General features: G+C 39.3%; 1 protein-coding gene across 1 annotated transcript; it reads right to left on the reverse strand.

Moving 5' to 3' along the window:
- Positions 1-1097: 1097 nt before the first annotated feature.
- Positions 1098-15469, reverse strand: LOC145779254 (TBC1 domain family member 9-like). The gene is made up of 23 exons (XM_082590794.1): positions 15232-15469; positions 14686-14834; positions 14232-14440; positions 13633-13900; positions 13259-13440; positions 12645-12752; positions 12186-12342; positions 11452-11552; positions 10895-11021; positions 10512-10650; positions 10190-10311; positions 9868-10002; positions 9499-9714; positions 8969-9082; positions 8685-8816; positions 8354-8481; positions 8154-8252; positions 7412-7523; positions 6900-7062; positions 6109-6531; positions 5661-5806; positions 3647-3763; positions 1098-2609 (listed from the first exon to the last, which is right to left on the reverse strand). Exons 1-23 carry the CDS (start codon positions 15455-15457, stop codon positions 1908-1910), a joined length of 4275 nt encoding a protein of 1424 aa, XP_082446920.1. The 5' UTR covers positions 15458-15469; the 3' UTR covers positions 1098-1907.
- Between the last annotated feature and the right edge of the window lie 355 nt (positions 15470-15824).

The following is a 15824-nucleotide window of genomic DNA, read 5'->3' on the forward strand; positions in this document are numbered from 1 at the left end:
TAAACTCCTGTGTGCGTATCACCTATTTCCTCAAAGTGGTTTCATAAGTTGCAGACGGCTGGACGTCGCTATAATAGCATATGGATTGGAAGTCAAACGCTAGGCCTCATCTTGGCAGCAAACAGGATTACCATATTGGCAATTTTAACGCCAAATTTGAGCGTTTTTTAATGCGTTTTAACAGGCTATTTTGACTTTTTGGTATATTTTTGTTTTTTAACATTGTAAATAGTGTAAAAACCTCTGTTTTATTAACAGTAGCCTATTTACAAAACATCAGGTTTAAAAAGGCAACTTTTCCCGAATCTTGAAGCTTTCCATAATAGAATGATTTTGTCAACAGCATGATTACTACCATAGCCTAAGCTAGGGACGGTACATTACGGGACGCGCAACTCCGTTGTTCCTTCAACATTAGAAGGGTCAATTGCCAATTTGACATTTTTTTTACGCTTTACTGCTGGCTTGCTTTCAACTAAAAACCTTAAATTACTTTAAAACCAACTTCACTCTTCTTATGTAACCCATAAAAAGTAAAATATTTTGTAAATTACAAAAAAACGTAAATCTTCTACTGTTGCGGATAAGCCAAAAGCGGATGAAGTTTCGCATCCCTATGATCTACAATCCCTACCTAAGCCCTAAGGTGTTGCAACCGTGCCATATTTGAACCTGAGAATCCGTTAAAAAACGTCACATTAAATTTCTAAAAGTTTACAACCGCCAATATGACAATCCTGTTTGTTTCCAAGATGAGGCCTAGCATTTGGCTTCCAGTCCAGATGCAATTATAGCGACGTCCAGCCGTCTGCAACTTATGAAACCACTCCAGCGACGTCCACGCACAAACGATCACTTTCAATTTACTAGCACGTGGCGAATGTACTTGTTTTGGTTTTGTCACTTCCATCTTTCTCCTGGCTTGTATTGTACAACATACGTCTGTTTGCAAACGCAGTTGCTCAACACGGCTCAGATAGTCAAGGTGCTTGAAATGTGTATCAATTGAGATCTTGGCAAAGGCTGAGACCATATGTGAAAACATCACCGCTGGCGTTCCTTGATTCAACTGCGAGTAAAGAAAACAACACCGATTGCACAGAGTTTCTGTTTTAATAAATTCTCGATCTGAACTATGAATATTAAACGAAAATCTATCGAGACTTTCATATCACATGTTTAGGTGCGCTTCAATGATATGTTTATACGTGTGGGATACCAGCACCTTACTAACACCGAGAACAAACAAATATTGCACATACAACTCAATTGAATCAAAGCGCCTACTTGGCCCACGATGCTGTTGGCCCATCACGTATGAATATGTTTCTCACGCTTATATACTAACAAAAAAAGCAGTAGGCATTATGGAAACTTTTCAAGCTGACTAGTTGTTCACACTTTGTGTAAATTAAAATGTTAAATAGCTGACGAAAATTATCGCTAGTTTGCAACGAGCTTGACTGATTTGAAAATGTGGGCGCTACATTGAACAAACAATATTATTATGTGAATGTCACTGGAACAAGTATACACGTGAATTATCAAAATGGTCAACTAATTAGCAAGTACTCAGCCAACAGGCTTTTTCTTTGTATTGTGTTTCCGGGGTGCGAAGCCAGAATTTGTTCTATTTAGCTGAATCGAGTATTATGTAAAAATAATTACATTTTCCAATTTAAATTGCACAACCGATGCGAACTACCTAATAATTTTCATAATTTGTCGTAAATAAACCATTCAATTTTACAATAAAATTTACAGTAAGCTTAATTCATAAACTTTTCGCGGAGGCAAGATTCACCAAATGCCTCTGTATAACTTCGGCTTTCACAGTCCTTCGTGAATATATCGATATCATTTGTGTGGAACAAACATGCAACAACAGTCGTGCGAGTGTCAGCTTTTCATTTCTTAGGTGACATCGGGGATGGAGGCTGGTCGGGTGTGGTCGACGCTAGAGAAACCTGTCGCTCAACGGCGTGTCGATTTCGTAATCTAGCAACGGAGTCGGTAAGCTCGTGCTTTCGTTCGAAAAATTCGCACAGTGCCGGCTCGGTGAGCATTGAGGCAAGAAACTGCTCAAAGGAAATTGTCCAACCCTCGTCGTCGTAGATGCGAGTGCCGAAAGACGTCACGACGCAAGGAATTTTTAACGCGTCGTTTGAGGCGCTGTCCATTTTTTGCAGATTTGTAGAACTCGGTGCCGAGTTGTCGTCGGATTGACTCACAGAGTCGCCTTCGTTCTTTATTTCGGACAGAGTAACCTCCTGGCAAACAGGTACAGTTTTCTCGTCTCCTTTTTCATCCTGCTCGCTCACCTTGACGAAGTTTTCCGAGTTGTTCGTACAGTCGTCCGACCCCTCGCTGCTCATCGCCTGGTAGTTGGCAACCTGCACAAAGTCCCCGCTAATGGCGATAGACGATGCGGGAGAAGCTGAAGCAATGTCGAGGTTGGACGATTTCATAGGGTTGATCTCCAATTGTTCCGCTTTATTTGCAGTCTGAGAATTTTCACTTGCGGATTTATCTTGGACTTCCGCCAAAGAATTGGGTGTGGCCATAGTACCTGATACATCTGACTTCGGTTTTTTGAATTGTTTTCCAACCTGAAATTATTGAAATGACTGCTGTAGCCTACTGCATGATTTTAATTGCGCGAAAAAAAAAAGATTTTAATTAGCCTGAAAACAATTACTTTTAGATTACAGAAAGAACCATTGTCCTTTTCAAAGCATTCGGTAGCCTACCCATTATGGAACATATTAAAATGGTTCGGTTTTTTGGTTGGTTTGTTTTTTTGAATCTTTATCCTCAGACTGACAAAGCCTTGATTGGTTATTCTTAGTAGTTTCGCATACTTGTAGAGACTTAACACAGGGCCGGTTACAGAGATTGACAGAGTGAAGTTTTCCGATTGTTGAAGTGTTGTTGCCGGGGAATTATTCCATTCATCAGGTGCCGCTGAATAGAGAGCAGTCCTTAGAATGCGTTGCTCAAGCGCACACTCCGAGAGTGGAACCAGCGCTGCTTGATCTTGAAGCTTCTTCGTTCACAAAGTCACGCGTTCACCAACTGAGGGGCTAACAATTTCAATAATAAAACGCTGTTTTTTATCTTATTTGAAACAATTTCTACGGTATTGTACATAATCCAAAAATGAAAAGAACTTTAAAAAAGCATGGATACTGGATAGGGCATAAAATAAGTATAGTTTGCAGACGCTAAAGATAAACAATAAATAAATCAGCTAGTTTCAAAACCATGTGCATTGTGCAGATTAGTTTTATCAGTTTGACACTCCAAACGTAACTTTCTCAGCATATCATTGAACAAGAAAGCATTCTTAGAAAGTACAGCTTAAGAAAAGCTAAGTTTGCAGCTGGGTCTTACCAAATCACGCAAACGTTTTGACTGAAGCAAAATGAAAATTACTTTGCGACAGCGGCTGACTGACTTGCAATTCAATACTTCGTGTTCCGTTAAGATATGAGAATCCTCAACACTTTTTCAATAAAACAGACCAAGGTATGCTTCCTTGTGAAATGCAGAAGTCAAGTTCACACTCAAAAGAATGAAACGCCATAAGTTAGAACTGCAATGTGGATATTGAATTTTCTCAGCAGCGTTAGATGCTTGAACTCACCTCTCCCATTTGTAGCAGCAGTGACGCAACAGTGGCGATGGCTCGGTATAATTCCTGCTCGTTGCTGTCTTCTCTGAACATCGTGTACAACGTCTTGCACAACTGGATGAATTGCTCCTGGATAAACAAAATTGACTGCAATAGTGACGCATCAAAGTGCTTGCATTCGCAGTTAACTAAAAACCTTATTCAAATAGAAAAAAGAAATCCCGATGCAGCAGTTATGAAGTTGACTGCAATTCCTTTTTTTTATTTTTAGGGTACGCCGGTACAGGGTGAACAGAAAGTCCTTAGACCAACTTATAACTGATTTATTAATAGAAAATGAATACAATTTCATCAAAAAATATATTACATAAGAGCTTACAATAAGTTACTAGGAATAAATTTCTTTATTTATTTTCAATGCGGCGGCCTTTCATTTGGATAGCTCTCTTAAATTATTCTTTGTCGGCATTTTCGACCGAGGCACGTAGCTCATCCAGGGGAATTTTGGCCCATTCCCGCAGGAATGATTGCTCCAGAGCATGAACACTTAGGTGAGCAACGGAACACGGGAACAGGCCTTTGCCTCCAATAACGACCACACACTAAAGTCCATGGGATTCATATCAGGCGATGAGGGAGGCAACATTTCCTTTCTCCAGATCCTTGGAAGTTGACGTGAGCACCAGTTCTGACTCTTGCTTAAGGTGTGGGATGGCGCATAATCTTGTTAGAATGTGAAGGGCTGATCTTTGTAGTATTTTTTCATCGCTTCAATCGCTCGAACCAAAATATCGTTAATGCAACAATCTGAATTGATTTTAACCTCGAAAATGAGAAGAGACTTCCAAGTTTTGGAGATGGTGGCCCACACCATGACAGGAGACGGCTTTTGACGGTGGTAAATTGTTTTCACAGAATCTTTAACATCTGCTGAAGACTTTGCATAAATTATATCTTTTTGATTATTGAACTGAGCTTTAATTGTGAAGAGTTTTTCGTCAAATGATCTCTTGTCCTGTCTGCCGTCAGTTCTCTGAGAAGAATCTGTGCTCTTTTAATTAACGCAGTCTCTTTTGCTTTTGGAGACGTGTAAGGAACTACTGTTTTCTCATAACTCTGTTTTCTCAATTGTGTTTTCCACAATTGTTCTCATTGAAGTGTTGCTAACATTCATGTCTTTGGCCGGTCGATGGATGGATCTATTTGGGTTTCTCCGACTGCCTGAACCACTTTCTTTGTTCGAGCAGCGCGAGGTCTTCCACTTCTAGGACGATCTTCAGATGTAATAAGTTCCTTAAATCTATTCACAACATGGTAAAGGTGGATTTGGTAACTTTTAAGAGCTTAATAACCTCAGAGGTGGTTTTCCTCGCGCGATGAAGCTCAATGACTGATGGCTTCTCTTTGGCTCATTTTAGACCTTATGGAACGTTCAAATATTATGTAACACTTTTTTTCCGAATTTTTGACCCCCCCTTCCCCATGTAACGCCAACGTAACGTTTTTTTCAACCCCCCCTCCCCCATGTAATGCTTTTTCACTACAAACTCAGCACACAAAACTACCATTTCGTACTCGAAAGCGTTACGTAACGTTTTGCTTGAACCCCCTCCCCCCCGATGTGACGCTAACGTAACGCTTTGCATAAACCCCCCTCCCCTTCAAAGGAGTTACGTAATATTTGAACGTTCCCTTACAGTTAGACCTAAATTTTAGAGTTTAGTAAGATATTTAGCATATTAAAAGGTATATAAGTGACATTCAATATGTCTAATCATAAAAAGAAGAAAAAAAATCCAAGGACTTTCTGTTCACCCTGTAGATACAAACGGCGTGTTTTAGCCTGATGCTGCTAGTTCGCTGTGGTAGTAGCGGTTAGCACTAGCTTTCGGAACACAGTGTCTTAGTCACGTGTTATGAGGATTGGTGTTGAAGTCAGTGTGTCCTTGTTTTATACGATTCTAGTTTATATTGTCGGACAAGAAAAAAAGTCTCTCACATTGACCAACTGCAGTCAACCACAAACCTGATTCATGAGAGGTAAGTTCTTGATTGTAAGTTCGTCCGATTTGTCATCGGAATATTTGCGCAAATAGTAATCGTAATCTTTCACGTCATCCGGAGATGTTTCGCTGGTCGCTTCAGACTTTTCTTCCATTTCTATGCTTTCATCTGAAGAAGTTCACAATGACATCCTCGTAACGACAATGTTATCTGACCACATAGGTCCACCGAACACAGGTACTGTACTGTACTCTGAGATAATTTGAATGCTGAAATCTTTTTTTTTTTAGTAATTTGATTACAAAATCAGCATGACATTGTTTTAACAAGGTGAGGTCTGTTATGACTTTCAAAACTTTTCAGATTCTATGACAAAGTTGCAATGACATTCTGCGGACCGAATCGCACCAGCGTCTAAACGCTGATTTGCTTCTGAAGTGCATTACAGGAATTTATTGACAGTCACAAACCTTTGGCGAGCTTGTTTCCAGCTGTTGGTGGACTGGCCGACTTCTTGAACGGAGATGGAAATGAAGAAGGTCTGTCTTTGGTATTTTTTTTGCTCGCATCCGTTGTTGACTCGTCATCATTTAACGGTTTTACGTCGTCAAGAGTGTCGTCAGCTTGATCCCTGTCAACCTCTATCAAGTCTTCATCCGTGTTTCCATCTTCATTCTCCTTCCCGGATTCACTGCTCTTCCCGTCTCCACTGGCGATCTTCGATTTGATAGAAATATTTGAGAAATAATCCTCCACCGCACGGATGGTGATCAGCTCGTTGTCCACCACAATCTCATCCACGTCCAGGCAAGCACCTTTGAGATCGTAACCGGACGCAGATGAACATCCGAGATCGGATGATGACTCGTTGTCAATGTCTTTGCTCGCATCACCTTTAATGAAAAAAAGAAAGCTAGAATCAAAACTCTATGATGTTGTTGATTTTTATTAAAAAATACTCTTCCTCCTGAGCTGTGGTGGGATGGCCCAGCGGATTAAGAGCTGGTTTTCGAACAATGCAAGCCTGGTTCGACACCCAGCTTAAGCTGGTTGTTGACAAGCACCGTTCCACTACCCAGGGGGTAACAAATTGGATGTGCGTAGTTTCTGAAGGAAAAGGGGCTGAGAAAGGGAAACTGACCACCATACTCTCATTAGTGCCGAATGAGAACCTTTTCTTCTCAAGGCTCAGCAACTAAGTATGGAAGCCACCTTTACTCATGAGTTTGTAATTTTGCAACAGCATTAACAATATACTAACTGGTGCTTGGTTCGCTGCTGAGAAAATAGTGATCTGCTTCAACTGCAACTTCCACTTCATCTGCATTAGAGAGAAGAGCAGGAGGAAGATGAAGCCGATAGAGGAGTTTAAGTTTCTGTTGAAGATCGCCTTTGCATATGATTCCCAAGTTGATAGCAAAGTCCTGCACAAAATTGCCATTACATGATTTTTCAATAAACATCTTTTTTTTGCAATATTCAACAAAACACGATCAGCTAAATTCACACCAGCAAACGTTGTATAATACGCAGCGAATACCAAATAAATTCACTGTAAAACGGTTTGTTTACATTTACGCTTGCTGTGTGGAAATTAACCATTTCAAGACCAAAGAGCAACAGCCTTAGCCAGAAAAAGCTGTTCTTTATACATTATTTCAACTTTTGCATTAAATCTACGTTGGTTCAACATAAAAAAGGCGTATTTAGGCTATCTGGGATGGGTTCGCAAATAATGATGTAGTCATAGTTTACCATCTTTAACCAACTCACTTTGAAAGTGACCGTCTTTCCGCCATTCTTCACACACAATCTAAAGAGCTGTTGCGACAACTTGTCAGACTGCAAGCCGTCGCTCCAAGGACATAAGGCACCGAACAGCAGCCTAAAAGAGTAGAGATTGTAATACGATAGCTGGAGCTTCTAACTGCAAGTTTAATAATGACGGGCATCTCACATTAACTTCTCATTCGATCGATCTCTGTCAAGGAACATTAAACAAAGCGATTCACACAATCGGCGCTTGGAAATACACGAATGCTCAAAGCTGTTGTGAGCAATAGCGCGTACACTGCACGTTTCAAGCACAGCATTTTTTGTTACTTTACAAATATATACACAAACGATCTGTTGCTATTAATCCAGCACCATTCGTCATTGCAAATGACTAAAAAACTGTGTTCCGAAAGCTAGTGCAAACCGCTACTACCACAGCGAACTCGCAGTATCACTTCAGGCTGAAACAGATCGTTAATACCTACATTGGGAGGTAGGCAACGATCATGCTGCTAAAAGTGAAACTCAATCTATTTCATATTTTTGCTAGTTTCACAAGCAATTTGTAAGATGTTATTTGAAAGCACTCAAGCAACAATAACCAGTTGTTGTAAAACAAACTGAAAAATCAACTATCATTGACTTTTCTATCAAGGACTAGATTCAAATGCCAACGGTTCAGTGCACAGAAGAAAAAAGATTCTTCACATGGATACAAACTTCAAAAGGCTTAATTCACCTGAACTGATCGAAATCCGCTGCGTATTGATCGTACTGGGGTTTAGACGAGTCTTGGGAGCTGTCGCGGGCATCGGAAACATTGCTTCCCCAGTAAGTTCTGATGAAAAACCAAATCGTGAACGTCGAAGTATCACTGATTCGAAAGAATCTTTAATAAATACAGTTTCTCCATTTTTCTTATCGACTAAAACAACTTACTTTGCCAAATGTTCTTCTTTGAAAAGCAGAAACAAATCTTTCAACTCGTCAAAGGAAAACGCTTTCGCTTGAGATTGCAAACCTCTGACGGCAGCACGTGTCGCTGTGTCTTCCAGTCGCTGAACAACCTACGACGAAACCAACAAAATGTGAATTATGACGTCTCATACAGCAAAATCTGTCATTTTTACATTGATTCAGGGTCTTCAGACGTAAAAATGACACATTTTGCTGTCTGGATTGACAACGTGATTTTGTCAGATGACCGTTTAAAAACAATTTAACCGACTTTAAAATCAACTTCACGTAGCTTAAAATTGAAAGCACAAACCTCCATGCGTTGCTTGAAACGCATGTTCTCTATGGCTTCTGCGGTGATCTGGGAGTAGTTAGCGTATGCTTCGTTAATCAACTCAGATATATCTATAGGTGGGGCGGGGGTAGTAGGAGGAGTTCCGTACACCTGCACATGAAACAGATGCGCATCAGATGTATAAGAACAACTTTCAAACGGACGCTTCAAGGCAAGTAAAACAATCCTTTGCGTCACATTATACTGTACAGTAGACCTCAACAATGGACTTTGATGGTAACAGAAAAGAAATTGTCTACTACCTGCGAGGAATGAGTGAAGGTTGGGACGCGGGCGTCACGATTTGCAACCTTATCAAGGTACGAGGCAAGAATAGTCATCGCCTCACCATCATCACTGCACTTCAACAGCTGGTCCTGGAATGTAAAATTGCGTGAAAAACGTAAGATGTCAGTTCAAACGTTACGGAAGCGTCAGTGAAGTTAAGTCGTCGACAAATTGTATATCCACAAGGAGAGTTAACGGCGGCGGTAAGTTTTTGAACAAGTTAAATTCATGCCTAGAAACGCTTTACATTGATTTATTTAAACAACGTTTATTCTCATACTGAGAAACCTCCTCTATATCTCATAACGAGCAGTTTCGCAGGCAGTACCGCAAAACAGCACAACTTTGCCCAAAATTGATGAGTTGAAGTGTGGCCACAATATGGTATTCAACTATTCATGTTTGATTGGATTTGTCTAATAGATAATATTTAACAGTAATATTTTAACATTGCCAACATCCTCAAATAATTATCTACTAACACAAAGATATAACCGAAAATAACCTCGTTTGCTTTGAGAATTCGTAGCGCAATCTGAAAGACAATCCGTGCACCGTCGAAGAAAAAGACGTCCACGACTCTGACTGCAGAATCAAAAGGCATGGCGCATAGAAACAGGGTGAGGAACCACGACAGGGTGACAGTTCGGACCACGCCGAGAGACTCCAACTTCTCGTGGATGCGAGGAAGGTACATTTTGGTGAGATCATCAAATACTCCCTAAAGAAACAGGAAAACGATGCTAAGTGCAGACGTTGAATCAATGTAAAATGACTGATCTTGCTGTTTGGGATTGTTTTATTCAAGTAACTCATCTTGTTGGGGCAACGCAATCGCTCATCACGTAAATGTAACGTCATTCTTTAAAGTTACCTGATCTACCAAGGCACCGACCACTCTCGTGTTGTAGTAATCAGGCAAGAGGCGTTCGCAAAGAGACACGAGCAACCAAAAGGCTTGCTCCTCAGTAGCGTACAACAGCATTACTGATGTTACGATATTCATCGCCTGCAAGGAAGATACTCATTTTAGGGTTTTTATCGCTCTTCTAAAATAAATAGGATTGATTTAACCTTTTGCTGTAGATATTTAAATAGTATGGCAAAGCGTCAAAATATTTAGCAGTTAAAACGCAAATTTTAGTTGAAATGTGAATATATTTCTAGTACAAGGTTTTACACAGCGCTTGAATTACCTGACAGTATCCGATGCTAGGGTTTCTGAAGGCATAACAAGTCAATACTCTTCTCAAAGCGTCGATGCCTCTCTGTGATTGAAAGGCGGGATGCTCAGGCAACGACCTATGTAGGTCACGCTCTGCACAGAATGTGAGAACACTTTAACAAAGGTTTACTTTCAACATTTCGAGTTGGAACTTGGCACACAAAGTAATTGGAGAACAAACAAAAAATCGTTTTACAGCAAAAATCATTTAAAAAAAAACAGGAATCACGAAAACATGAATGGAAATTGAATCAAAAGTTGAATTATTTCTTTGCACAATAATATCAATTTACCAATTTCATCGGTGGCGAGCGTACACTTCCCCATGCACTGTTCAACCAACGAGTGATAATATCCGTCGTGGCTTGCCATCTCGTTGATCGCACCGGAGTATATCATCCACAGTTCACCACGGAGGGAATCAGGAATTCCCTGAACAAGATCATATTTGAATTGCGCGTACATCATTCAGTTGATTTTTTTTAACTCAGCGCACTATCGGCACAATTGCATGTAAGTCACCGATTGCGGATGTCAAAGTTACAAACGATTTTAAGACCTTATCCCGCCGGGTATGCGTGAGCTACTATGCGCGCATTGTACAGTAGACAAATTCTGTAAATTCAATTACAATACATACGGTGAGAAGGGAAAAAAACATGTCCAAAGCATGTACCTTCATTACAAGCTCTCTTGTTTTCGGTGTGCGATACATGCAAACCCCACGGCCAAACTCGGAAAAGTGGATGCTCCACAGATGCTCCTTCACCGTTTCCTTCGCGTCTATGTCATTGGGATCACGTCTGTGACAAATATAATAACAAGTAATTACTTAACAGCAACCACAAACGTCAAGGCGAGTGATAAGAAAAGCACTCGCACATACGCAGTTATCAACCGATCGATTATGCTCCACTTTTTTATTCGATTGCTGCGTATTTCTCGTTGTTTAGCCAGTTAACTAGTAACGTTATTGCATTTTATTGCATTTCTTACAAAAGTTTTCATATTCCTAATCAGGGCTTGCGTTAAGCCAAACACGTTCGACTGCCAACACTATTTGCAAGTATGTAAAATATATTCTTATAATGTTCAACCCTGTTGTGTTGTTGTGTCTTGCTTGCTTGTGGTACAAAAAAGCGAACTCTCTCACGAAACTAAATTTTAAAATGACCTTAAAGTCTGTTTCTACATAATAATGAAAGCAAGAAAGTACAGCAATACACAAGTTACCTGTTGAATACTGTTGTCAGGGCAGGCTGCAGTTCAATTTCACTCGCAGTCTCGGCAACCGGTGTACTTGACGGAAGTTTACCATCGTTGCCTTTGGGTTCCTGTAAGTGATGACGGTAAAAGACGTTAAGTAACAGTGAAACCATGAACAATTTCCCGACAAAACACAACGACTGAACAGTAATTTGCATCCAATTGGCGTGTTTAACTTGCTACTTCTTCATGGTCACGTCACCAGAAAAGCATGATCTATGAACCGGAATGGCCCGTTTCGGTGAGTCCGGTTCGGTGAGTCCGATCCCTTAACGGGGGGTTTTTAATTTTTTTTTTTAAATTATCGGGTACCGTAGCCTAATTATCATTGCCGTTTTAGGGTTAGGGGTTATAGTTAGGGGTTAGAAGTTAGGAACTCAACGAATCAGACTCACCGAATCGGACTCACCGAATAGTAGAAGACCCCTATGAACAGCCGCTTCCTAAGAAATTGTACTAATCTATGACAAATGCGTTACAACCTATTTCAGCTGTGATTCTGTGAATTTGTAAACATTAACTTAGACAGGTAGTCACTACCTGGTCTAGCCCCCTGAAGAAGTCAGTCGTGTCTGATTGACGAAACATCGGAATAAAAGAAGATTGTCACCTCGTACATCTTGTGATAGTTTAGCTTAGTTTGCACTACGTGATGTTATTTATTTCCATTTATTTAAAAAAAAAAATGAAAATGAGCTTACCTCTCCTGGTAGTTCTGATGACGACTCAGTTGGTGACACAGATACGGTGCTCTGTTTTCTATAGCTCTGATGTTTAGTTTTTGATAAGAAATCAGATATTAGGCTTAGCAAATACTGGCGGTCGTGAAGATTTCCAAATAAAAAGGTCATTTTTCCTCTGCAACACAAAGATGCTACGTTGGTACTTTGAGAAGACAAGTACAAAGTGCAGCTTGCTCAATGCTAGAGTCAAAGAAGCCATTTAGAAAAACCGACTGTCACAACACTCGGGAGGATTGTTAGATGCTCATGGTTGCCACATTGTGCTTGCTAAACGAGCAATTCGTCCAGCTTCAAGCTGTGCACTAACGATGAGGTAAGTGCGTTGCCTTACAAAATATCACAAAACCAGTTCGTTCTAGCCGAAGCCAGAGTAGGCATCAGGTAAAAACAAATGAACATGTTCCAGTGATAACGTACTTCGTGGTGATGGATATAGGATTAGGGAGAACGTTTGAACTGTCCGCTTTTTCCACCACATTGACTTCTCTCAGTGGGATCACGACTTGAACAATCTCATTGAATTGTCTGAAACGGATAAATAGTAGAAACAATATTTAAAAAAAAACATGAATGTTGTTGTGTTTCTGGTTGAAACATAATCGTTTCTCCATAACTCTTCTCTTTTTGTGTCTGAATAGTGAATAATGTTTGCTTTTAGACAAGAGAGGCCACTAGTTCTATTGACCTATCACAAATATGCATAATAAACAAACAAGTTGGAACTATTGCTTGGCACGAAGTCAGTGACATCACCTGAATTATAAAGTGCTACTCTAGTGATGCTTTCTTGTTCGGAAGTTATTTGATTTATTCAAAACAAACCTCGGCTTAAATTGAAGTAACGTTAAACTATTACCACTACAACAGTGCAATTTTATGAAAAAGAAAAGGCAGTAAGACAGAAAGCCAGTTCTCATTCGTCTAGAAATCAATTTGTTTATCGTAAAGTTACATAAGTATTAAGTAATGACAATATTTATTGCAGCAAACATACGTAAAATGCAATGGTACTGTAGTCAGTTAGTTCTTACCCAGTGAAGCAAATGAAGTTATGTGACAAAAAGAGGTTTCCCCAAAGGTGTTTCTTATCATATGCCGCCCACAATGTGCACTGGATGTGACCGTCAAGCTTCTCATCCTTCGGCAAACGGAACAGAAAACGATACTTTTCACTTCGAGCCCTTGCATCCAAATCTCGTTTCAAAGTTGACATCTGAAAGCAAAACATTTGCGATTCAATGAACTAGACTCAGCTGAGTGCTTAATTCGTGGCAACAACTGCGTAAATTTGCCAAAAATCTGATCTCTCAATATTCATATAATCTTTCTGACCAAAGCGATCACCTTAACAAAAACAAGGCACTTTACATGATTATTGAAAAAATAATCTTCAAAATTAACAAACCTTCTTTTTGCGCCGAGTTTTTTTACCCCCCCTTCTAGATGAGCCAGCTGCTGCTACAATGCGATCAGATATACTCGAGTCTTCTTCAAAACTTTCGCGGTCAAGCAGTTGACGAATTGCAATGTTCGCAAGTTGGGTCATAAGATTGTGTGTTTCAGTGATATTCATGAACATAGAAAACACGTAGTTATCTTCACGCGTAGTGACCCGAATACTTTCTGGCACAAGCATAGTGCTGTTCTTTTCCATGTTTGTCACATCCACCCAACTGCAAAACAAACAGAAATTCAAGTCTAGTTACTTCACATGATGCAGTTGCGATCCACTTGTATTCATGCTCTTAAAAGCAACTGCTAAAATATGAAGCAAAGTGTTCAATAGCATTGAGAAGCACAGGTAAAAGTTGATACAAAGTTAAACACCTTTAGAACACGTAAATTTAAAGCTAAGTAGCAAGAAAATAACGTAATACATCACATTATTCATAAAAGAATAAGCGTAAGCGCTGCACACTGCACAATGAATATACTGGTACAACAGACTCATTTTCAATAGGCTACTGCATTGTTTAAAGGAATAGTGCATTGAAAACAACTTACCGTATGATCAGTTTAGCTTCCTTTCCCAATAGAAAAGAGTAAAAGCAAATGTGATTAACACTAAGATATAACCACCCCTGACGTGGCACCTTTTTTTTCCAATAGCTGCACGAATAGTAATTGACCAGTTTCTCTTCTTCTGGCATGCCAAACAAACGTCGAAACTTTATTGCTGCTTCCTTAAACTTTTTGCTGTTGTTATCTCGAACCTAAAGTAAAACAGCAATGCTTGATAAGCATCCATCAATGACTATGAGGAAAGACATTGCCAATCTAAGCTACTACAAGTTAAACGAGAAAAGAAGATGAGGAAAGACAAAGCTCCTCTTTTCAAATAATATCTCTAATATTATGAAAATATCTGTGCAATATAATACAAAAAGTAGAAGAAATGTGTGTGATACCAATGCAGAAAACATATCGTTTGGAGTAGCTATGTGAAGTAACAACTTACAACACTCTTTTCTTGAGTAGCAACAAGACTCTCCACCTTTCCCAGTAAGAAATCTGTAGCATCATTTTCAGATTCAAATGTACTCAATGTTGTCATAACATTTTGCTCCAGCCATTCCCACTTAGAAAATATATCTCGCTTTGAGGTTCCTGCAACACAAACAACAATCTTATAGATTTCACTTAATATTTTAATGCATTTTATTTTAAAACGAGCTTAACTGAAGATGATCTAGCTGCTAGAAATCGATTTTTAGCTGTTTACGATTGAAATGACTTGTGTGAAAATAAATTCGTTTGTATTACAAGACGTCTAACCAACTGATCAAGTTATTCATATCAACCATTGTTGTGGGTTTGACACCTGTCAGAAGATATTTCATTTTCTTAAGTATTTTAATGTATAGTCTATTTATATATTATTTTAATTCACTTAGTATATACAGTAATATGATGTTGAGAAGTACAGTTTGTACTAGAAACAAAAATCAGATTATAAATCTCAGTGACATACAGTATACTACAACATAACCACTTCAGATTATACCTGTTGCAATTTGGAAACTTATTTCAGATGTTGGAGTTTGGTGAAGAATACGATAAGGTGAAACTTTTGCACTAGAATCTAGAACAGTATCCAGAGTGTTAACTAAAATTGAACTAAGTCCACGATCCCCATGACCTTTTCTTCGTTGCAAAACAAAGAACATGTTGGTTCGTTCTGTGACCCATAATGCATTTGCCAAAAGTACTTCAACAGGTTTGACCCACATGTTTTTCAAGTGATAAAATTAAACTACTAACATCTGTAAAAGAATTGTATTGGTTTATTTTGCTAAATGAATGCATTAGCACTAAATTTTTTACTGTTATAATTCTGAATTTTACCAAAGTGTTTTACACTGTCCACAAACTGATTCAACCTTTATACTTATGACCTTAACTAAGACTCTTTAACACCTTTGGAAATGCGCCTCAACCGTCTTCATATGAGTGTCGAGCTTTTCTGATCAACCATACACCAATGGGGAATGGCCTCTTTACTTGTGAATGTGGTGCTGAGAAACAGACCATATCATCAACGATTGCACCATCTTCAAGGCACCTAATGGAGTGGAAGATCTGTGTGCCTTGAATGAT

Source organism: Aplidium turbinatum, chromosome 11 (assembly GCF_918807975.1).
Source record: "Aplidium turbinatum chromosome 11, kaAplTurb1.1, whole genome shotgun sequence".
Lineage (NCBI taxonomy): Eukaryota > Metazoa > Chordata > Ascidiacea > Aplousobranchia > Polyclinidae > Aplidium > Aplidium turbinatum.